Source organism: Peromyscus maniculatus, chromosome 5, assembly GCF_049852395.1.
Source record: "Peromyscus maniculatus bairdii isolate BWxNUB_F1_BW_parent chromosome 5, HU_Pman_BW_mat_3.1, whole genome shotgun sequence".
Classification (NCBI taxonomy): Eukaryota; Metazoa; Chordata; class Mammalia; order Rodentia; family Cricetidae; genus Peromyscus; species Peromyscus maniculatus.
In genome coordinates, this window is record NC_134856.1 from 63,504,178 (window position 1) to 63,527,224 (window position 23,047).

General features: G+C 42.7%; 1 protein-coding gene across 2 annotated transcripts in view; it reads left to right on the forward strand.

The window, feature by feature from the left end:
- The window catches only part of Itgb1 (integrin subunit beta 1), a 45,324-nt gene that overhangs the window by 6,539 nt on the left and 15,738 nt on the right, over positions 1-23,047 (forward strand). For both annotated transcript variants that reach the window (XM_006982514.4, XM_006982513.4), the window contains exons 2-8: positions 11,599-11,665; positions 13,593-13,678; positions 16,071-16,293; positions 18,591-18,761; positions 19,323-19,561; positions 21,745-21,900; positions 22,821-22,916. In XM_006982514.4, the coding sequence (XP_006982576.1) occupies positions 11,599-11,665; positions 13,593-13,678; positions 16,071-16,293; positions 18,591-18,761; positions 19,323-19,561; positions 21,745-21,900; positions 22,821-22,916 (1,038 nt within the window). The remainder of the gene's footprint in view (positions 1-11,598; positions 11,666-13,592; positions 13,679-16,070; positions 16,294-18,590; positions 18,762-19,322; positions 19,562-21,744; positions 21,901-22,820; positions 22,917-23,047) is intronic.

Consider the following 23,047-nt stretch of genomic DNA (forward strand, 5'->3'; position numbering starts at 1 on the left):
AATCTGTTTAAACCAGTAGATAGATTATGCAATGTAGAAATGTATTGAATTGAAATTCCTTCTATTTGAATTACATATAGAATGAAAATGCTGTTGTTACCACTAACAGGTAGTTAACTTTATTTTTATGTGTATGGGCCTGCATGTATGCATGTGTACCACGTGTATGTTGCTGCCAGCAGAGGCTAGAAGAGGGTGTTGTGATCTGGTCCTGGAATTATAGATGGTCTTAAGCTACCAGGTGTGGATGCTGGGATGCTGGGAACAGGACCTGAGTTCTCTGCAAGAGCAACAAGGGCTCTTAAGCACTGAGCCTTTCTCTCCAGCCCTCAGGTAGTTAACTTTTGCCAAGATCTCTTCACACTTATGTTTGGGAACAAAAATAAATTTTGCCAACTGAAACATTTGATAATTCATGTTTTCCTAATTCATAGGGAAAAACAAAACAACAACAAAGCAGAAAGAAGGAAAAATGTGCATATATAGAAAGTATAAAGGACAGCTTACTAGGTTAGTTTGGAAAGTCTCATTTGCTAGGTAATAGAGTCTTGATGGCAGATGGTGCTGGGAAGGAAGGCAGTCTTTCTCTTCCTGTGGATTGGCTGTTCATATTTTGGCTTAATAGCTCTGCTTAAAATGTTTTATTTTCAAAATCCATCCTTTGGCAGTCAGTGGGTTTACTTTTTAGTGTCTGATTTGAACTGAGCTTTCCAACCTGGGGCTGCCCTTTTGGGTGAGGGTGATGGGGAGGTGTCAGTTGTCTGTTGAGTCAGCACACGGTCGTGTTTGCTCTTCCTTTCCTTTGCTGGCTTGTGTTTGGTGTGACATCTCAGGTTTGATCTTGTTGTGTTGATCATATTCCTGGAGTTGATGATTGCAGAAGCGGGCGTCCATACTCTGATTTTCCTTGGGATGGTGGAATCATCACTAGCTGTGTATTACAGACTTGCTGTGTCAGCTTCTACTTGTTCTTAAGGCATCTGTTTGTGTTATGAGTGAACTGTTTTCAGATTCCTTTGTGAGCTTTGGATCAAACACTTACTATTATCATTATTACTATTCTCCTCCTCCTCCTCCTCCTCATTATTATTATTATATTGTAGCGTAACCAACCCGGAACCACTGTGTAGAACAAACTAGCCTCAAACTACAGAAATCCTCTTACCTCAGCCTCACAGAACTGGGATTACAAGCGTGAACCATTCACTGTGCTCAGCCGCAAACAGCCTTCATTGTTAGAGTTTATTAGGCCCAGACAAATGTTTTATTGGTTAGAAAGGGTTTTCATTGAGTTCTTCAGAAGTCTTTTTTCTGCAGTTAGGGTAGAGTTGTGGCTGTTTTTTAGGAGGCTGTCTAATGAGACTATTGTGTACTTGTAGGGTGGTAGGCTGCGGTGAGGTGCTACCAATATTCCCATTTTGGATTACTTAGCCCCCCTTTTCTATTCTTGTTTTCTTCTTCTGGGTGCTTTTTGATAATTTTTTGTTTGCTTGTTTGGGAATGGGTTTCTCTCTTAGTTCTGGCTGTCTTGGCGCTTGCTTTGTAGACTAGGCTGGTCTCAAACTCACAGAGATCCACTTGCCTCGGCCTCCTGAGTGCTGGAATTAAAGGTGTGTGCCACCACACCTGGCTCTTTTTGTTAAATTTTGTTAATATTTAATTTGTTCTTATTATTAATGTTTGGGCCAATGACTGATTCCCTAGTCATCACTACACCTCTTCCTGTTAGACAGAAAAAGTTGAGTATTAATTGTTCTTCCTGTAAGAGAAAGGTGATCTTGCCAGGATCTGACTTCATCTCCATATCTCACCCTCAGATGATGCAGAGCTCAAAAGGCTAGTTTCTTCTTTTCAAGGTCTTTCTGTTTTATTATTGCTCATGAGTGACAGTAGAAGGAGTCATTTATTAATTCTTAGAGTCTTTTAGTTTCCTGTGTTATTTTTCTTGAATGCTGAATTTTATGTATTAAAATCTCTTATTGACCTATTTCCCTCCCCATTTATCCATCCATTCATCATTTATTTGTTTATTTTGGAGAGATAGTGCCTCACTATGTAGCTCTAGCCAGTCTGGAACTCCTTTATGTGTGAGTGTTTTGTAGATGTATCCATTTAGACTGGGCTCTGCAACTCTATATTTTGGTTTGTTTTCTGTAGTGGTCTCTGTTGCAAAGGGAAGTTTCCTTGGTGAGGGGTGAAGACTACACTTATCTGTGGGTGTAAGAACAGATGTTTATAGATTGTTCGTAGGAGTTATGTAGGTTTAGTAAATTAGAGGTTGTAAGTTCTCCTCCAATAACTCTGTGCTAGTGAATGACTTCACTAGGACTGAGTAGTTTGCTAGGTTTCCAGTACCAGGCATGGTTTCCCTCTTGTGAAGTGTTAAGTTCAATTAGAGAGCTGCTGATTACTGCCAAGGTATGCATGCCACTACTGCGCTGGAGTTACTGTGCCATCCTGGTTGTTGTTGTGTTTCTTAGGCACCATAGCTGAGCAGGACTGTTGGTTGCCTCCCTCTTTTGGAAGCTTGCATGGTGACTTTTGGTACCATGAAAGGTAGTCCTCAGGGTGGGGACATTCAGGTTGAGCATTATCTTTGAGCCAAGTACTTCTGGCGCTGTATCTGGATAAGACCCTAAGTTCTTGTTCTCTTGGGGCCCCAGATCATCGGGGAAGATCCAGGGATTAAAGTAGTTACAGATGAGCAAAATGTTAGAATGTGCCTTTATAAATTAGGGTGTACAGTGGCTGCTGGGCTCACAGCTCTGCTCCATAATGCTATTACCCATTTCCTGTGTCCTCGGTTATCTTGGTTTCCAACTTGAGAAGGAATTGATGGAGCAGTGGCTCTGCTTTGGCAAAGACTAGTGCCCATATTCAGGGTGGTCCATTCATAATAGTCTGGGTAACTGCTCTGCTGCAGGGAGGCCTGCTTTATCTTCTGTCTCTTCCCTTTCCATGTCTTTGCTCCTTTAAGTCTGCCCTCAGCCCCACCCCACCCCCCCTTTTCCTGGGTTTTCATTTCATCATAATTTCACCTGGATGAAGATCTCTAGTGTGACTGTCTCTAACCCCAACCTTGTAGCAGGCTTTCTTTCGGCCTCCAACCAGCTCCCAAATCATGACAAGGAGACTTACTATTAACTGTGAATGCTCAGCCCTAACTTAGACTTGTCCCACTAGCTCCTGTAACTTAAATTAACCTGTTTCTCTTCATCTGTGTTTTGCCTTGGGACCTTTTACTTTTCTTTCCGTGTGCCCCACTTTCACTGCCTCTTGGGTATGGCTGGTGGCTGTCTGACCCCGGGCTTCTCCCTCTCTTTCTTCCTCATTCTCTCTTGGTCTCCAGCCTAGATTTCTTCTCCTACTTATTCTCTCTGCCCACCAGCCCTGCCTATCCCTCTACTGCCAAGCTATTGGCCCTTCAGCTTTTTATTAGACCATCAGGTGCCTTAGGCAGGCAAGGGGAAACAGCAACACATCTTTACATAATTAAATGCAACATAAACAAATGCAAAACATCTTTACATAATTAAATGCAGCATGAACAAATGTAACACATCTTTGCCTAGTTAAAGTAATATTCCACAACACAACTTATCTCCTGAGATCCGTATCTGTGTCTTTCCTCCCTAGAGGTGGCTTTCCTAGGTCATCCAGACCTTTTACATTCTACATTTCTAAAACAACTGTATCACTTCCTCCCCCAGCTTCGTTCCCATTGTTGACCCAGTTGCTTTAGAAGTGAACTCTTCTTTCTCCCACTTTCCTTAACTAAGCAAATATCAAAGCCTGTAAATAGCCACCCAGTTGTAGACTTGCTTGTGTTTCCTCCGTTGTTATTGTGTACATTTGGACACATTGTACTTTTTAACATACAGACTCACCATATATTATGCACTGGCCTTTGATTTGCATTCTTCTTGCCTCAATTTTTCTGAGTGTTGGGATTATAGGCATGAGTCACCACATACCTGTACTGTGTAGTCAACTCTGCCTGTCTGTGAGGCATCTATATTGCCCCCCATCCTAGTCCTGACTAATTTCTTGCTGTGTTTATATAATCATGTTCTATCTTATCCCAGGTTTTTCTGTTTGTCTGCTATGACAGTAAACAGAATTGAACCTCTTGTAATCTGGCTCCTGCCTGCATGGTTGCTCTTATTCAGTTCCTGCTATTGTTAGCTCATAATTCAACTCTCAGAAGTACTTTAAGATTTTAAAATACAATGTATGTTTATGGTAAAGACTTGTGGTGGTTTGAATGAAAATGCCCCTCATAGGCTTATAGGGAGTGGCACAATTAGGAGGTGTGGCCTTGTTGCAGTAGGTGTGGCCTTGTTGGAGGAAGTGTGTCTTTGGGGGTGGGCTTTGAGGTTTCATGAGCTCGAGCTCAAGCCAGGCCCAGTGTCATTCTCTTCCTGCTGCCTGCTGATCCAGATGTGGAACTCTGCTACCTCTCCAGCGCCATGTCTGTCTGTGTGCCACCAATCTCACCATGATGAAAATGGACTAAACCCCTGAACCTGAAAGCAAGTCCAAATTAAATTCCTTCGTTTATAGGAGTTTCTGCGTTCATAGTGTCTCTTCACAGCAATAGAAACCCTAAGACAACTTTTAAAAATAAAATAATTGTGAGGTTGGGGATTTAGCTCAGTGGTAGAGTGCTTGCCTAGCAAGCACAAGGCCCTGAGTTTGGTCCTCAGCTCCGGGAAAAAAAAATTAAAAAAATAAATAATCTCATCAACAACATGTAACAACAAAACCATAAATACTGGAGAAAAAGTGACAGTTCCAGTGTAAGGGAGACATCCCCACATACATGCTTAGACCCAGGATTAGGAAGAGACTGTATGGATTTTCCCCAGGCCTCCCAGCATTGCATGTGCAGGCTTGCTGAAATGTCTCCTCGCCATTCGTCTTTTGCACATCTCCCTTAGCCTTGCATTCTGGCTGAAACCCTGACATCTCCATGCAGTTGGACAGTTGCCTGTGCTCTGTGCACCATGTCCTTTGTTGATGTAAAACACAACTTTGACCTCAAAAAGGATAGTGTATTCCAGAATCAAATACAAGTGACCATGACCTGGCAACACAGATTTTAGGTTATTCTGGATTCCATGTTCCAGTGTGATAATAGTTTTATGTAACAGAACAAAGAAAACTGTAAATCAAGATAGTTTCAAAGTACAGTGGTTGAAACATTAGAGAGATGGGTTATAGCAAAGCAGGGAAATCTCAGCTGGCCTCAGATGCTAGCTGGTGATTCTTCTAGCTTTTGAGTTGGTGGAAGCTAGTCATTAGCTAAGTCAATACATTCTATAAGATAACTTTGGAGAACTGTAGTGGTTACTTTGCTGTTGCTGTGATAAAATGCCATGACCAATATAAGTTAAGGAAGAGTTTGTTTTGGCTCATAGTTTCAGAAGAGTAAGAGTCACCAAGCCAGAGTGGCATGGCAGTAAATAGTAGGCATGGTAGTTTGAATAGAAAAGCTGAGAACTTATATCCTCAACCACGAACACGAAGTTGAGAGCGAACCAGAAGTGGTGGAAGTCTTTCAATCTCAAAGCCCTCCCTCAGTGATGCATTTTCTCCAGCAAGACTAAAAGTTCCTTAACATTTCCACCATATGGGGACTGTAGATGTAACCAACTGTCTTATTAAATAATAAACACAGAACCAATGTAAAAGAGAAAGCCAAGAGGTCAGAGCTCAGAGCTAAATCTTACCCTTCCTCCTGCGGTGCTCCTACTTCTCCGAAAAAGAGCTACTTCCTGTGTGTTTGTCTTTAATACAGTCTTTTTCTTCTGCCTTCTCATTGGTTGTAAACCCAAACACATGACTGCGTTGTAAGTACAGCCCTCCAGGTCTTAAAGGCGTATGTTTCCAATACTGGCTGTATCCCTGAACACACAGAGATCTACCTAGCTATGTCTACCAAGCACTGGGATTAAAGGCGTGCGCCACCACCGCCATGCTCTTGCTATGGCTCTAATAGCTCTGACCCCCCGGGCAACTTTATTTATTAACATACAATTAAAATCATATTTCAGTACAAATAAAATACCACCATAGGGGACCAAGTGTCCTGAGCCTGGGGGTGCATTTCTAAAGCAAACCACCATAAGGGCAATAGATGCTATTAAGAGGGCTAAAGATGGTACAAGATATTTTGGCTCTGAACTTGCAGCATTCCAGACTCTCCATAGTCACTGATCAGTTAATCAGCCTCACAGATGATTCAGTTTGAAATGCAGTTTCTTTTGGAGACTTTAACTTACAGTTCCTCTTCTTGGGCAGGCATCACATTTTGTATATGTGGTAGCCACATTTTATTTATTAAATATTATTCACATTTCCCATCTTTAGGAAAGGCTTGATAGAATCTGATGTAGATCAAGTTGAATAGTAGGCAGGTGAGCACTCTTCAGGGGAGAGAAATGGTTGGTGTCATAGCTTCAGCTGCCAACTTGACATAAACCTAGAGTCATCTGGAAAGAGGGAACTTCAATGGAGGAATATCCTCCATTGGATTAGCTTCTGGGTGTGTTTCAGGGCATTTTCTTGATTGCTAACTGATGTAGTTGGGTCCAGCCCACTGTCTACTGTGCTATCCTTAGGTTAGTAAACCTGGGCTACATAAGAAAGTTAGCTGAGCAAGCCAGAGGAAGCAGCCCAGCTATGGTTCTACTTCAGTTCCTACCTCCTGGTTCCCATATGAGTGAGCTCCTGTGCTGATTTCCTCCAGTGTTGGACCTGGAAATGTAAGCCAACCTTTCCTTCCCAGGTTGGTTTTGGTCAGTGTTTTATCACAGCAACAGAAAGCAAATCAGACACCTGGTAAAAGCCATTAAAAAAAAAGAATCTAGATTAATTATATCATCAAAATCTACTAGCCATTATGATCCAGATCTGACCCCCCCCCCCAAGCCAAAAGACAGGGTTTTTCTGTGTAGCCCTGGCTTTCCTGGATCCTGCTCTGTACACCAGGTTGGCCTGGAACTCAGAGGTCTGCCTGCTTCTGCCTCCCAAGTGTTGGGATTAAAGGTATGCACCATCACCACACCCAGCAAAAGTTCAAACTTTTCTTTCTTTCTTTTTTTTTTTCAAGATAGTGTTTCTCTGTGTAGTCTTGGCTATCCTGGAACTCGATCTGGAGACCGGGCTAGCCTTGAATTCACAGAGATCTTCCTGCTTCTGTCTCCTAAGTGCTGGGATTAAAGGTGTACTCCACCATCTCTTAGCAAATGACCATTTTTTTCCTTTGAATGTTTAGAGTTGTATCTTACATAGGCTATGATAGAGACCTTGAAAAACCTTTTTGTTGTTATTGAGAGGAAGTGCTGGTAAAAAATACCCTTAATGTTTGTATGTGTATGCTTACAATATTATGTGTATACACATACATACTTTAAAGTACACAGATAAATATACATCACCCTCTTAATCCTTTGAGTAAAGAGTTGAGCATTGCAAAGGAGGACAGTTATCTGATAGGAAGAATTATAACTTCTGCTTTGCCATCATGAACTATAACCCTCTGCAATCCTAAGCCCCAAATAAAGTTGCCTTGGTCATGGTATTGTATTACAACAGTAGAAAAGTAACGGATACACGGTGACACTTAGTTTTGGGGCTTGTTGAAGTAATCTGCTAAGTAAATACATTCTAAGAGATAATAGTGCCCTTTTTCTCCATTGGGAAGGATTTACCTAATGGTCACAAAACTGATAAGTCATGGATAGAGGAAGGCGTTCTGGTTGCTTTTTGTCAATTTGACACAAACCTAGACATACCTAGGAAGAAGGAATCTCAATGGAATGAATGCTCCCATCAGATTGGTGCCCCACCTGCGGGCATTTCCTTGATTAGAGATTAATGTGGGTAGGTGTAGCCCACTGTATGTGGGGTGCCACCCCTGGGCAGGTGGTCATGGGGTGTATAAGAAACCAGGCTGAGCAAGCTACAAAGAGCAAGCCAGTGAACAGCAATCTTCCATGGTTTCTGCTTCAGTTCCTGTCGAGTTCTTGATGATGGACTGTAACCTGTAAGCTAAATAAACCCTTTTCTTCTTAAGTTGCTTTTGGTCATGGTCTTTTTATTTATATATTTTGGTTTTTCAAGACAGGGTTTCTCTGTGTAGCTCTGGAGTCTGTCCTGGAACTCACTTTGTAGACCAAACTGGCCTTGAACTCACAGAGATCCACCTGCCTCTGCCTCCCGAGTGCTGGGATTAAAGGGGTGAGCCATCACCACCCGGCTTTGGTCATGGTCTTTACACAGCAATAGAAAGCTAAGTAGAATATCGGGCAATAAATGACTATTACGAGGAAAAAACTTGGCTCAAGATAATTTGGCTCTGAACTTGCAACATTCCAAGCCCTCCACAGTTGTTAAAGTTCTAATCAGCATTGCAGAGGGTTCATTTTGAAATGCAGCGCTGTCTGGAGACTTTATCCATACTCATCCTCTTCACAGAGGTGATCATACTGTATTGTAATTGTTTGCATTTTTGTCTGTGAACTGTTGTTCCTTGAGGATTTGTATTTTGGAGATGACGCAAAGCCTGATGTGACCATCTGAAGAAGGACCTTCAGACAGTAAGAGAACGAGCCAGTAGAGTCCAGGGAGAAGAGGTGTTGGCAAGGAAGCCTGGAAAGGATTGTCCTCTTTTCCTTTTTCTGTTGTTGAGATAAAACACTGACTAAAAGCAGTCTGGGGAAGGGTGTACCTTATAGTCAAGTTTATAAGTGAACGACTGTAGACTCTAAGATAAGGCCTGAGAAGATGTCTTTTTCAGGATTAGTTCATGTGTGGTAAGGAGTATCTGTCAGCTGTAGCAGTTTCAGGAGATGAAATGCAGATCAGACCACTTAATAACCTTTGTCTAAGAAAAGCAGACCAAGGATTAGGACCACGTCTCATGGCATTTTCTCTTGTCCCCTCTGATGATGATTTGTCTTCAGTGAGATGCCATTGATAGGGTACCTTTAATCCCCCCCTTTTCTCAGCATAAGGGTCCCCTGCTGAACAGGCCTTGCTACCCCAAGGTTATGGCTTTAGGCTTGGGAAGGACACCGAGGTGAACTGAGACTGCTTTTCTCAAGCCTCCCCCACTCCGCCTCATGCAGAAGCCGGTCGTGCTGCCTCCCTCGGGGTCACTCTCAAGTGTGGTCCCAGCCTCGTGCTCCTAGCGCGTGCTCTTTCTGGTTACTGCCATTGTCCTTAGAGCCTGTTGGAGTCCTAACTACTTCCTGTCCCTAAAACCCAGCATTCACGGATGCCAAGCACCAACAGCGCCTCTGCCAGCTTACAGACCTTTACAGGAGAGTTGATGGCTGGCTCCAAGCTGTGTCCAGAGCTGCCCGTGTTCTCTCAGCTGTTCTTGAGCACTGGAACTTGGTTTTGTCTGCCTCTGGGCTTGGCACACTTCCAGAGGGCGTTAGTAGGTTCTTTGACCTATCAGCTCACAGTAATGGCTTAAAGTGCAGTATATTGGGAAGCATCATTTTCATTGGATCATAGTGTGTCTCTCTGCCTTGTATGGTATTTTGAAAGATTTCTCAAGGCTGGTCAGCAAGTATCAAAGTAGCCTGAAGGAATGTATTTATCCTCATGCAGATACTGATCATCTGCTTCCACAGGAGTGGCATGTTCTCTGTTCTTAGTCACCAGTGGCAGTATTTGAACTGTTGAGAATTACACTGATCTTAGACAAACCTTAGAATATCGTGCTTTTGTGACACTCAGGTTTTAGTCACCACTTGGATGCAGTCCCAAGCCGTCTGCAGCAACCTGTCAGCTCCAAGAAGAACTCATTTCTTGGAGTAAGCCTGATTGCAGGTGGATGGCTCCTAGAGCTACCCCTCTCATGTCTCTGGGAAGTCGGCATGAGCAGAGGAGCACAAGTGTTCAACCCAGGGTTAGGACCAGGTCTCATGGCACAGTAATATACCTGTCTTTACTCTTCCTATGAAAGAGGCCTGTGACCAGAACAGAAAGTTTTCTGTGCTTTGGGAAGAGCTGTTCGAGATACAAGGGCTTGAAGGTGAAGAGCTTTTAAAAAAATACTCAGTGTTAACATGGAATTTAAAGAACTTTTCTTTTTTAGACAAGGTCTTGAACTTGTTATGTAGGGAAGGATGATGACCTTGTACTTCTGATCCTCCTGCTGGTCCTCCTACCTCCACCTTCTCGGTGTTCTCTCTTTCTGTTTCTCAAGACGGTGATTTTGCCATGTAGACCATACTGGCCTTGAACTCATGTAATCCTCCTGTCTCTGCCTCTTAGGTTTTGGGACTATGCTCATGCCAACATTCCTTGCTCCCTTTTCATTCTTTGGGTGAGGCAGATGCATATACATGTATACTAAACTAGAGGTGTCCATGAGGTGCAGACAGTTAAAGTGTTAGCTGACTAGTCTCTGATCTCAGCCATCTTTGAGTATATTTGATTAGGAATGAATCTTGGAACTGAAAACATTGGTCGAATAGAAGTATAGGTAATGGGCTGGAGAGTTGGCTCAGCAGTTAAGAGCACTGGCTGTTCTTCCAGAGGTCCTGAGTTCGATTCCCAGAAACCACATGGTGGCTCACAGCCGTTTGTAATGAGATCTGGTGCCCTCTTATGGCCTGCAGGCATACATGCAGACAGAGGACTATATATAATAAATAAATCTTAAAGAAAAGAAGTATAGGTAATGATTAGAAGTTGCCTGGTTAGCATACAGACTAATACCTGAGTGTTGTGTCATTCCCCCCGCCCCCCCCCCCATAGAGATTCTGAAGGACACTACAGACTCGGGGTCTATAATGAGGCCTTTCGTTGTTGTGGAAAGTTGAGGGAATCAAGTTTAATATTTTACCAATTCCATGCATAGTTGATTTTCTTGTAAAAGAAAAAAATAACAAGAAAGCAAACTAAACAGTTGAGTCAGAGTCTTGCATGTAATGTGTTTTAGCTTGAGGAGAAATAAGAACTATAGAGGAGATGTCAGTATGGAGATGACTAATTCAGTTCTGGAAAGTACCATCACATCAGTTCTGAGGTGACTGGGTCTCTGGATATGCCTGTTGGGCTAAGAGCCCCAGGAGAGTGTGAGGATGGACAATCTACAGGATAATCTGCTGTAGCTTTCTGCTTTTAGGAATACTAACTTGGTTCCTTTAGGACATACGCATTATTATTATTATTATTATTATTATTATTATTATTATTTCCTTTGAGACAAGGTTTCTTTTTTGTAGCCTTGGCTGTCCTGGAACCAGCTCTGTAGACCAGATTAGCCTTGAACTCAGAGATCCACCTGCCTCTGTTCCCCAAGTGCTGAGATTAAAGGCATGCACCACCACTGCCTGGCTTGATGTATAATTTTGTGATATTTAATTGAATGCTAAGACATTTCACTTAGAGAAGACAGGAACGCATTCTGCAAGTGTGTGAAGTGTTGGATGATGTGGGTGAAAGGTGTGGTAAGCACTTAGGGAAGAAAGGCAGATGACAGTGTAGAGAAGTTTGGAGAGGAGAAAGAAGGGAAGGTTGACATAATAGATCTGATATTTTCTCTCAGTAATGATGCACACTTTTCTGTTATAGATGAATTTGCAACTGGCCTTCTGGATTGGATTCATCAGCTTGATTTGTTCTGTATTTGGCCAAACAGGTAAAAAATTTTGTTTTTCTTCTTATATTTTTATTTCAGCATCTTGTATCAATAGTCTTTGGTCAGTTAGATTCCTGGGGGAGTGGGGTGGGAAAACAACCCTCCATTAGATCACACTACTCCTGAAGTTTTGTAGCAGGCTGTGTCACTGTGAGTGAGGGACAGAGGTTTCCAAGGGGTCTGTAGGGGTTTTCACCATCACTTAATCACCCCTCACTTCACTGTGAGGATAGTGAGATCCCAGATGACAGCATGTCATACACACAACAACACTTGGGAGAACGTGAGAGTGCTGAGGGGGCCAGAATGAAGGCAGAGGCATGTAATATATTCATTAGCAAATAAGATAAACATGGACAGTGGTGGATTATGAAGTGAGTGTCCATTGGCATCTTAAACACTGAAACTAGATGGGGCATAGGGGCATATGCCTGTAATCCCAGCACTTGGGAAGCAGAGACCGTCAGGAGGATCATGAGTTTTAGGCTAGCCTGGGCCAGACACAGCCACTCCCCCTCACAGGGTTGGGGATATAGTTCAGTCAAAGCTCTAGGTTCTGAGCAGGCAGGGAAAAAAAAAAAAAAAGAAAGAAAAGAAAAGCCAGGAGCAGTTTACTTTCTAGAAGATACTCTTTTATTTTGTGATCAAGAAGTCTTGAGTAGTGTTAGCATATCTATAAGAGCAGGGGGCAAGCTGAAGACATTTTGCATTTCTCTGGCAATCATGACCATCTACATCTGGAATAATGGATGCTTGGTTCTACTGTCTAAATCTCAAAAAAGCATAGTAAATAGAATAATTAGAATGGTCTGACCTCAGGATGGACATGTGAAAATGATGAAAGATACTGAATAGGAAACTTGATACATTGGATACAGAAAATCTACAACCACCCAAAACCTGTATCCCAAGGACCACACCTAAAAAAATTATTAGAGGAATTTTCTTTTAGTGAGTTGATTGTGGGAGATCTCTAAATTTGTTTTTAATTCAAGCATAGTTTGTATTCTAATCAGAAAAGATAAACTGGAGACAGTCCTACTAGTGTTTACTACAAGAAAGGTGTGCCAGTCTAGATTGAATCAAAGAAATGCAAACTCAAGAAGATTTGTAGCTGGAGTTTCTCCAGTCCCACCTGGCCCCGTGGTCCCACAGCCACTTATAAAATAATCAGTCAGAGGCTTATATTAATTACAAATCGTATGGCCTATGGCTTAGGCTTATTAATTAGCTCTTTTAACGTCATTCAACCCATTCCTATTAATCTATGTTTTGCCATGTGGCCGTGGCATTACTGGTCTGCTAGCATCTGTTAGTTAGGGCGGTGGCTCGAGTCTCTCCCAACTCCGCCCTTCTTTCTGTGTCTTTGCTTGGATTTCCTGCCTGGCTGTAGACTTTCTTGCCATAGGCCAAAACAGCTTTATTTATTATCCAGTGGGAGCCACACATATTCACAGCATACAGAAAGATATCCCACAGCAGGTTTTGTATTGGATGAATATGGACTCTGAGTTATTTACATGCTAAAAGTGGAGTGGAAGCCCAGAAGATACTTATGGGTGTGGGATTGTAAGTAGTAGGAATAGATGAAATCTGACCTAGGTGTAAGAATACCAGAACATCTATAGCTATTCAGAATGATAGAGGCTGAAATTCAACAGAATGATCCACTGGTATTCAGCTAGGCTAATGGTTCCTAGTCTGTCATACAAAAGACAAAGTGACTGCCCTTTTGTGACTCTCAGTGTCAAGGGAATCCCAGACCATTAGGTTTTCTTTGGACTAGGCTACTATAGCTTAGTAACTAGACTGAGTGTTCATATTTAACACATATATTTATCTGCATATCGTCTGTCTCTGTCTTTCATTGTGATCTATTCTTTTTTTTTATTTGAAATGTTAAAGTTGCCCTTTTTTTTTTTTACAGATAAAAATAGATGTTTAAAAGCAAATGCCAAATCTTGTGGAGAATGTATACAAGCAGGGCCAAATTGTGGGTGGTGTACAAATACGGTAAGGTTTCTGCTACTGTTTGATTTCTTCTCTGATTTTTGAGTCTCACATTCAGAGCCTTATCGTTGGGAAGTACTTGATAAGATAAACATTTGAAACAACATTTATTGAGTAGTGTGTAGTGGTCAGAACTGTGCTGTTTGACACAATACCCACTAGACACTGCTAATTTTCTATTGCTGTGACAAAACGCCACGATCAAGGCAACTTATAAAACAAACATTTAACTTGGGGCTCGAAGGCACTGGAGTGGTGGCTGAGAGTTCACATCTTGATCCATAGTATGAGGCAGAGAGAGCTGACTGGGAATGACGTAGCCTCAGTGAAAGGAAATAAATGCAAATCTGAGTCCAGGATTTTCGGATTTGCATTTATTTCCTTTAAAGATTTTTGTACTTTGCCTGATGTGATCCCTTAAAGAAAGCTTACTAAAACTACAGTGAGTCAGTTTTAGGTTATGCTAGGGTCATTGTGTATGTCTTCATGCCGGTGTTTGGACCCAAAAGGCCTAACTGATCAAATGTCAGATACGACATGATGATGTGACAAAGTGAAAGATAAAATGAGAAGTTTTTGTTTTATTTCAGAATGGTATGCTGGGGGTGAAGTTGGGGACATTTAGGAAAGGCTAACGGAAGCTCTTGCCTTCCTTCTCCAGAAAATGAGGAACATAACTCATGCTTTACCAATTGTTGCGGTTAGAAATGGTGGATCAAAAGAGACAGGTTCACGTCACAGTTTCTCTTGATCGGGCAGCTACTGACAACATCAGCATCCATTTTATGGGCCCAAGTTTATCTGTAGTTGAAACTTACCTAACCAAAGTTGCATACTTTAGCTTCTGAAATCTGGGGCATAACTTCTCAATTATTAAGGTTCTTGTGGAAAGTGTTCAGTGGAATTTTATTTGGGTTTTATGAGGCTCCCTGGATTGGCTAAATACTTGGAAATGAAGAATTCCCTAGGAGCTTGTACTGTGTTGGATTTTGAGGTTTGAAATAATGTATTTCAGTTTTGACCCCTTGGCCCTGGTCATGCCCTTCCAGGGGTCTCTATATTTGTATAAACGCTCTTGCTATGTTACATTTGTCTTGTGTCACATAGGTGTTTGCATTAGAGGTGAGAGGAAACAGCAGGGTGTCTTCCCCTTTCCAGCTTATTTTTTAGTGACAAGATCTCTTTCTGAACCCGGAGCTTGCTGTTGGAGCTAGACTGGCTGAACACGGGGTCCCAGACAGTGGGTCAGAGAACCCACTGTTCTGTGCTCCACTGTTGGGAGCCAGGGTCACAGGTGTCCACTGCCTTGTGCTGCTCTTGTGTGGGTGCTGGGATCAGAACTCAGGTCCTCATGTTTGCAGAGCAAGCTCTTTACCCACTAAGCCACCTACCTCCCTAGTCCCCACCGTAGGTTTTGTGTATTCAGTCGTAAAGTGTCAGGACCTTTAATTTAAACGAGTTCAAGGTCAAACATAAAAGTCTGGAGAGAGCCCTGGAGAAGAGCGCTACCTGCTCTTCCAGAAGACAGACTATTCTCAGCATTCACATGGTGGTTTACAGTCCATGTGTAACTTCAGTACCAGCAGATGTGACACCTTCTTCTGGCCTATGTGGGCACTACAATGCAGAGATGCACAGGCAGGCAAAACTCCTTTACGAGTAAAATAAAAGTTAAGAAAAGCAATAAAAAAGCCCATTTAATAGCCAGCAGTTAAAAAATGTTCAGCCAGGCAGTGGTGGCACACCTTTAATACTAGCACTTGGGAGGCAGGGGGAGGCGGATCTCTGAGTTCCAGGACAGCCTGGTCTATAGAGTGAGTTCTAGGACAAACTACAGGAGAAACCCCATCTCCTTAAAAAAAAAAAAAAAAATTCAATCAGGAAAATTTGTGCTATATTTTCTACACACACACACACATGCACGCACGCGCGTGCACACACACACACACACCCATTATTGATAGGGGTATATTTAGGCTAATGTGCTTTTCCTAAATACCTAGTTGTTTAATGCTCTACTGAGAAGGTAGTACATAATACGAAAGACCTTCTGAGGACTTTTCTAAGAGAAAGTTTTAGAAAAGAGTCTGCCTGGTGTCTGGGCTCATCTATAAGAGGGCCTTCGAAGCTGAGCCTGAGAACTGAAGGGTATTGTTGGTTAGTGATGACACACTCTGAACTTGAAAGGGGGGACTTAGTCTGGGGAAAGATAGTCCTTTCTCAGAGTTGATTTTACTTGGTTTTGTATAAAAGCACTTACTATGATGTGGATAAAGGGAAAATCTTGTTAAAAAGCTAGAAATGAACAATTTTTGTAATTTGTTTACATGCAATAATAATTATGTCAAAATGGTTGTTACTTTTTGCTGATGTCAGTATTTTACATGTCATTTAGACATTTTTACAAGAAGGGATGCCTACTTCTGCACGTTGTGATGATTTAGAAGCTTTAAAAAAGAAGGGCTGCCAACCAAGTGACATAGAAAACCCAAGAGGCTCCCAAACGATAAAGAAAAATAAAAATGTCACCAACCGCAGCAAAGGAATGGCAGAGAAGCTCCGGCCAGAGGACATAACTCAGATCCAACCACAGCAGCTACTTCTGAAGTTGCGCTCAGGTACCTCCATCCCCACTTGAGTCTCCATAGCAACTTCATACAAGCCTTTCCTCCAGTCTAAGAGATGATACAAGTTAAAGTTTTAGCAGACATAACCTTTTTGTTTGCTTGTTTGTTTGTTTTTGTTTCTTATTGTTGTTGTGTTTTTTTTTTGTTTTGTTTTTGTTTTTCAAGACAGGGTTTCTCTGTATAGTTTTGCGCCTTTTACTGGAACTCACTTGGTAGCCCAGGCTGGCCTCGAACTCACAGAGATCCGCCTGGCTCTGCCTCCCGAGTGCTGGGATTAAAGGTGTGCGCCACCACAGCCCGGCCATCATTATTACTTTAAAACGTTTTTTAGATGTTTGTTTTTGCCTGTATGAAAATATATATGTGTACCATGTGTGTGCCTGGTGCCTGTGGAGGTAGGAAGAAATCATCAGGTCCCATGGAACTGGAGTTAGGGGTGGTTGTGAGCCACCATATGGGTGCTGGGGGACAAACCTGAGTCCTCTGCAAGAGCAGCAAGTACTCTGAACTTCTGAACCATCTCCAGCCCCACATCATCATTTTTTTTTTTTTTAAGATTTATTTATTATGTATACAGTGTTCTGCCTGCAAGTATCTTTGCAGGCCAGAAGAAGGCACCAGATCTCACTACAGATGGTTGTGAGCTACCATGTGGTGCTGGGAATTGAACTCAGGACCTCTGGAAGAACAGTCAGTGCTCTTAACCTCTGAGCCCTCTCTTCAGCTCCCCCCACATCATTATTCCTTTCAAACCTTTCTACACTATGGGGTACTTGAAAGAGGCTCTGTGCTTGGACCTCAGTTGCTCAGGGTGTTGCTCCTTGTTTTTCTCAGTTCCTTCCATGGCTTCCAGATTCCTTTTTGTGTTTTCTCTTCTTCATCCCTCTGCATTTCACTTAAGAGTTGGTTTTCCTCTCAAGTCCTTGAAACTCATTCATAGTCTGCAACAACACAGGCTTTTCAGCTCAGCTCTGCACCCCCTTCCAGCTGCCTGCCAGCAGACCGTGGAGAAAAGACTAGTAGATTTTCACCCAGACAGACTGATCTCTGCACCCAAGCCTTCATTTTCTCCCATGGCTGTGTTTGTTTGTGTGCTGGAGAGAGAGCTTGGGGCCTCTCAGGTGCTGGACAGATGCTCCCCCACTAACTGCCTCAGCTCTGTGCTTGTGAGTGAGGAACATGGAACGTCTTTTACCTCTCCCCTTCCTTCGTCTCCTGCAGTTGACCTTCCTGTAGTTTCTAACTAACCTCTTTACCGTCACTTATTTCTCTCTCTCTCTCTCTCTCTCTTTCTTTCTGACAGGGTTTCTCTGTGTAGTTTTGGTTCGCTTTGTAGACTAGGCTGACCTTGAACTCACAGAGATCCACCTGGCTCTACCTTCTGAGTGCTGGGACTAAAGGCGTGCGCCACTACCACCTGGCCCCTGTAACTTATTTTTATAACTCTAAAGTCAAACTAGATTGTGAACCGAGCATCGGGGGCTTCACGCCTTTAATCCCAGCACTTGGGTGGCAGAGGCAGGCCTGGTCCACAGAGCGATGATCCAGAACAGGCACCAAAACTACACAGAGAAACCCTGTCTTGAAACCCCTGCCCCCCCAAAAAAGAAAAAACTAGATTGTTATTCACCTAACATTAACAGTGTCTTTTTACACAGAGAACACCCGCTCCTAATTTTAATTTCTACCTGTCTATTGGACTCTATAGTGTGCTTTGCTTTCATTCTGCCAGTGTTTATGGTGTTCTGCTTTCCTCATAAATTTGTGTTTGGATCAGCTTGTGATTACAGTAACAACTACTTGAAATAACTTGTAAGAAGAAAAAGCTTGTTTGGGCCCATAGTTTTAGAAGTTTCCATCTAGGGGAGTGGCCTGGTGCTAAGCTCGTGTTGAGGTGATAGATATGTTGTGGTGAGGCATCTGGGAGGTGATACTACAGCGAGGAGGTCTTGTAGACTCCAGCGCACATCACTGTAACCCAAACTTCCTGCTGGTCCCCACCTCTCAAACTTCGAACTGCCTCCTGTTGGTGCCAACACATGGGCAGATCTAAGCTGTAGCAGAATTATTAGTGTCTTACGGGTTACTGGTAGGGGGTGTTGCATTCATTTTTCCTCCCAAGTCTTGGTGTTTTAAGTAGTTTGTTAAATGAAATCAAGTGTGTGCCTGTTGAGGCTCTAACAGAATTCTTAGGGACCAGTTCTGAACATGTAAACTGGACTTAACTATTTTTCTAATTGATTTTGATTACTGGCTACCTAATCTCAATTTTGAATCTGTTTAATTAGGAGAACCACAGAAGTTTACATTAAAATTCAAGAGGGCTGAAGACTACCCCATTGATCTCTACTACCTTATGGATCTCTCCTACTCTATGAAAGATGATCTGGAGAATGTGAAGAGTCTTGGGACAGATCTGATGAATGAAATGAGGAGGATTACCTCAGACTTCCGAATTGGTAGGAATGTTTGGAACATAGTTTGTCTGTGTGTGTGTGTGTGTGTGTGTGTGTGTGTGTGTAGGCTTCTGCATGTATACGGAGCAGGATGTTGAGTGTCTTGCTCTATCACTGTCTGTCTCATGTCCATGAGACATGGTTTATCACTGCTAAGTTAGGTTGGTGGCCTGTATTCTTCCTACCTCTTCTGCAGCAGTGCTGGGGTGCAGGTGTGTGTGACCGCACCTGGCCTTTTACTGGGTGCTGGATCTGATCTCATCCTCGTGCTGCTTCAGCACGAGCTCCTGCCCATGGCACAGTCTTTGCAGCCTCCATCCCGGGCTTTAGAAAAAGATGTGTGTTTAGACTTGTCAAATGGCTCAGTGGTTAAAGGCCCTGCCTCCAAGCCTGGTGACTGAGTTCAGTCTCTAAACTAACTCCTGCAAGTTGTCCTCTAACCTCCAGACGTGCATTGTGGTCTTTGTGTGCGCGTCCTCCCCTTAAATAAATAAATAAACATCAATTAAAAGTGTTGTGAGTTTGTCTGCCCATTCACCTATCCAAGTGCATTCTTTTCTCTAGGCTTTGGCTCATTTGTGGAGAAAACTGTGATGCCGTATATTAGTACAACCCCAGCAAAGCTCAGAAACCCTTGCACAAGTGAACAGAACTGCACCAGCCCATTTAGCTACAAGAATGTGCTCAGTCTTACTGACAGAGGAGAGTATTTCAATAAACTGGTCGGTCAGCAGCGCATATCTGGAAACTTGGACTCTCCAGAAGGTGGTTTTGATGCAATCATGCAGGTTGCCGTGTGTGGAGTAAGTGTTTTCTACAGGGGACTGTTGGCATTCTCTACTGAGATTTAAGTGTGTTTTCACCAGTGGTGAAAAGTTAGAACAGAATGACCTTAAGCTGCTGTTACACGATCGCCCTGGGGTACTGCTGTCAGTCTTTTAGGTTCCCCTCCGCTGCTGCTTTCTCGGCTCTCCCTAATCAGTGCATCTCTGTTTGTGCCAGGTAGGAGTTCACTCCTAAGGAGCTTTCAAGGCCAGTATTTTATTCATTCAAAACTGGAGCATAATTCAAAACTGGAGCATAGACTTTAGCTGATTGGGTTTTTGGAAGAGGCTGAGGTGTCCTAACTTGGTGGCTCCGTACTGGAGATGTCACTGATATTGCCTTGGGTGGCACTATGCACTGAACATGCTGTGTGGAATAGTGCATCACACCATGTTCCTCAGGGCAGTTTTGTGCTCTGCTTTTGCCTTTGAGACATCTTCCTCTTCTGTCTTAATAATAAAAGGAAAGAACTTTCAAAGGCCTGATTGAGCTATATGACAGCGTATGCTTGTAATAAAAGGAGAAATGAAATGTTTGTGGTTTACTTGTAAGGTTTTCAGGGTTAGTAAGCCTATTTTCTATTGGACTAGGGACCACTATTTACATCCATGGGTATTTTTGATTGATTTTGTTTTGTTTTTTTGAGACATGGTCTTGCTGTGTAACCCAGGCTACCCTTGAACTTGTAGAGATGTGTTTGTCTCTGCTGCCTGAGTCCTGGGTTTACAGGTGTGCTCTACCACTCCAGACCCTCAGTGATCTCTTAATGAGAACTGAGACCAAGAGTAGGAAGCATTGTTACGTCAAGAAAGCTAGTCTGGAGTACTTTACTGTAGTAAAGGGGGAGTGTGGGTATCCCAGATAGTAAGTAAAGCACTGTGGGAGTGTGGAGGGAGGATTTTTCTGTCCTTCCTGCTCCCAGGCAGTGACTTGGTGTCATTGGAGCTGTGTCTTCTGGAAAGGATCACGACAGCTCATAGGACAGTGGTAAGATACCATTGCAGTGATCTAGGTGAAGTCCGCAGAGACACTCAGCACGTAACTGACCACTGTCTTTACTTTGGACTTGTCTGTGGAGTGCTTGTAGTTTAAAGAAGTAGTATTCCACGTATCCTCTCTCAAAAGCTTTCTTTGTTGGTAAACATTTTCTGGGCTGCCTCTGCTTTAACTAACAGGATGAAACTAGTGCCCACGCCACTCCCACTCCGGCTGCTGCTGTTTCTGCAGTTGTTGTACTTCAGGGACAGAGCAGGTAGCCTGCCTTTGGAAGTTTCTGCCTTTAATCCCAGCACTCAGGAGGCAGAGGCAGGTGGATCTCTGTGAGTCAGAGGCCAGCCTGGTCTACAGACCAGGACAGCCAGGGCTACACAGAGAACCCTGTCTCAAACAAACGAACAGACAAACAAAAAACAACAATTAAGAAAAAGAAGGAAGAAAAAAGAAACTTAATTTCTACCTTCAAAGAATTTACAAACGTATTGAGTCAGTTTAAATTTAGGAAAAAAATGTATTTTCCCATAATAGAAGAGGATTTTCATATTACTTACATTATTTGTTGAATAAGCTAGTGAAATTACATAAATGAACTGATTTCATGAGCTAGAATGAAGAGATGTATAGCAGGTCAAGTTCTTTAACAGATTTTCCCGCAGTAAGAAAAGGAAGGTAGGCATGGTTGCATAAGTCTGCAACCCCAGCACTCGGGAGTTAGGGGTAGGGGGGGGGTTGAAAGTTCAAGGCCATCCTCAGCTAAGTAGTAAGTTTGAGGCTAGCATGGGTTGCATGAAAGCATGTTTCAGTAAAGCCTAGTGTAGAGGAGAGGGCCGGTAAAGGAATCATACGGTATAGTAGGCAGCAGGGGCGCACATCAGGGTGGGCGGAGACGGGACCGGCAGGTGTGGACTCTGTCTCTCTGTGTAAATTCATCACATACTCAGTTCCCCCTAAAGGCAGGCTCTGAACTGAGATGTCATGATGAATGACCAGCAAGAGGCAGCTATGAAGTGCTGGAGGAGGATTGCGTAGGCTCTGCTCTGATCGCAACATTAGCATGGACGAGAAAGACAGTGATACAGAATTAGGTTAAAAGTGCAGTGCAGCTGAAAGGATTTATGTTGAGTTACTGTGAGCAGTGTTGACGGTTGACCTCTTCTTGTTTTAGTCACTGATTGGCTGGAGGAATGTAACACGACTGCTGGTGTTTTCCACGGATGCCGGGTTTCACTTTGCTGGAGATGGGAAACTTGGTGGTATTGTTTTACCAAACGATGGACAGTGTCACCTGGAAAATAACGTATACACAATGAGCCATTACTATGTAAGTACTGAAGCCCTCACCTAGTGAGTGGGCTCTGGTGGATTTTAGTGTGTAATACTGAGCATGTGGGACAGTGGGTTTGCAGCTTTCTTATTTTGGCAAGTGTGGGCCCTGCTGACTGCCGGGAGAGCTGCACTGCTGTTTGTGAAACTCTGGCAGTGTGCTGTTCTGTCTGGGTGGCAGGGGTGCTGAGACCCATCTGGTTCCTCATTTGCATACATCATTTGTCAAGTTCCTGGTCATGTTTCTAAGTGTACATTTTAAGTAGGCTTACCCTCTATATCTTATGTATATCACTTAAAAATATGCACTCTGGCTTTCATTGGAAGTAGATACAGACAAATCACCCATGGTCTAGGAGTAATCCAGTATTGGTGAATCTTGGTCTTAAGTGCTAGATAACAGAATCCTTTATTTTTCGTTAACTTCACCGTCCTCACATTTAATGTACATAGATTGTCTCACATTTAAAACCTCTTAAAGTGGGTCTGGAGAGATGGCTCAGCAGTTAAGTGCACTGGCCGCTCTTGTAGAGGACCCTGGTTCAATTACTAGCACCTACATGGTAGCTCACACTTGTCTGTAACTCCAGTTGCAGGCTCTGCCTGCCCCCCACCCCATACATACATGCAGGCAAAATACCAATGAACATAAAAATAAATTATATACAATCTCTTAAAACATGGAAGTACTCAAACATACATAAAAGAGAGGAACTTAAATGTACACGCGACCCAGCGCAGCAATTATTTGATATTTGATGTTTGATATTCTTACTTAAAAGTAGTTGTATGTGAGTGATTTGGTTATGAATGCATATCAACTCAAATACTGTAATCTTAGCAGTTGGGAATCCAGCCTGGGCTGTCACTGATTATACAGTGTATTTATATACTAAATTATGTTACTTGATTCCTTAGGATTACCCCTCAATTGCTCACCTTGTCCAGAAACTAAGCGAAAATAACATTCAGACAATCTTTGCAGTTACTGAAGAGTTTCAGCCTGTTTACAAGGTAAAAAGAATGAAAGTTCTAGATCTTCCCTATTGTTTAGTTATTAGTAGCAGAATTATGTCTTTGAAATGTAGGAAAATGCTACCAGGTAGCCAGACTATATTTGACAAACATTGTTTATGTTCATTTTA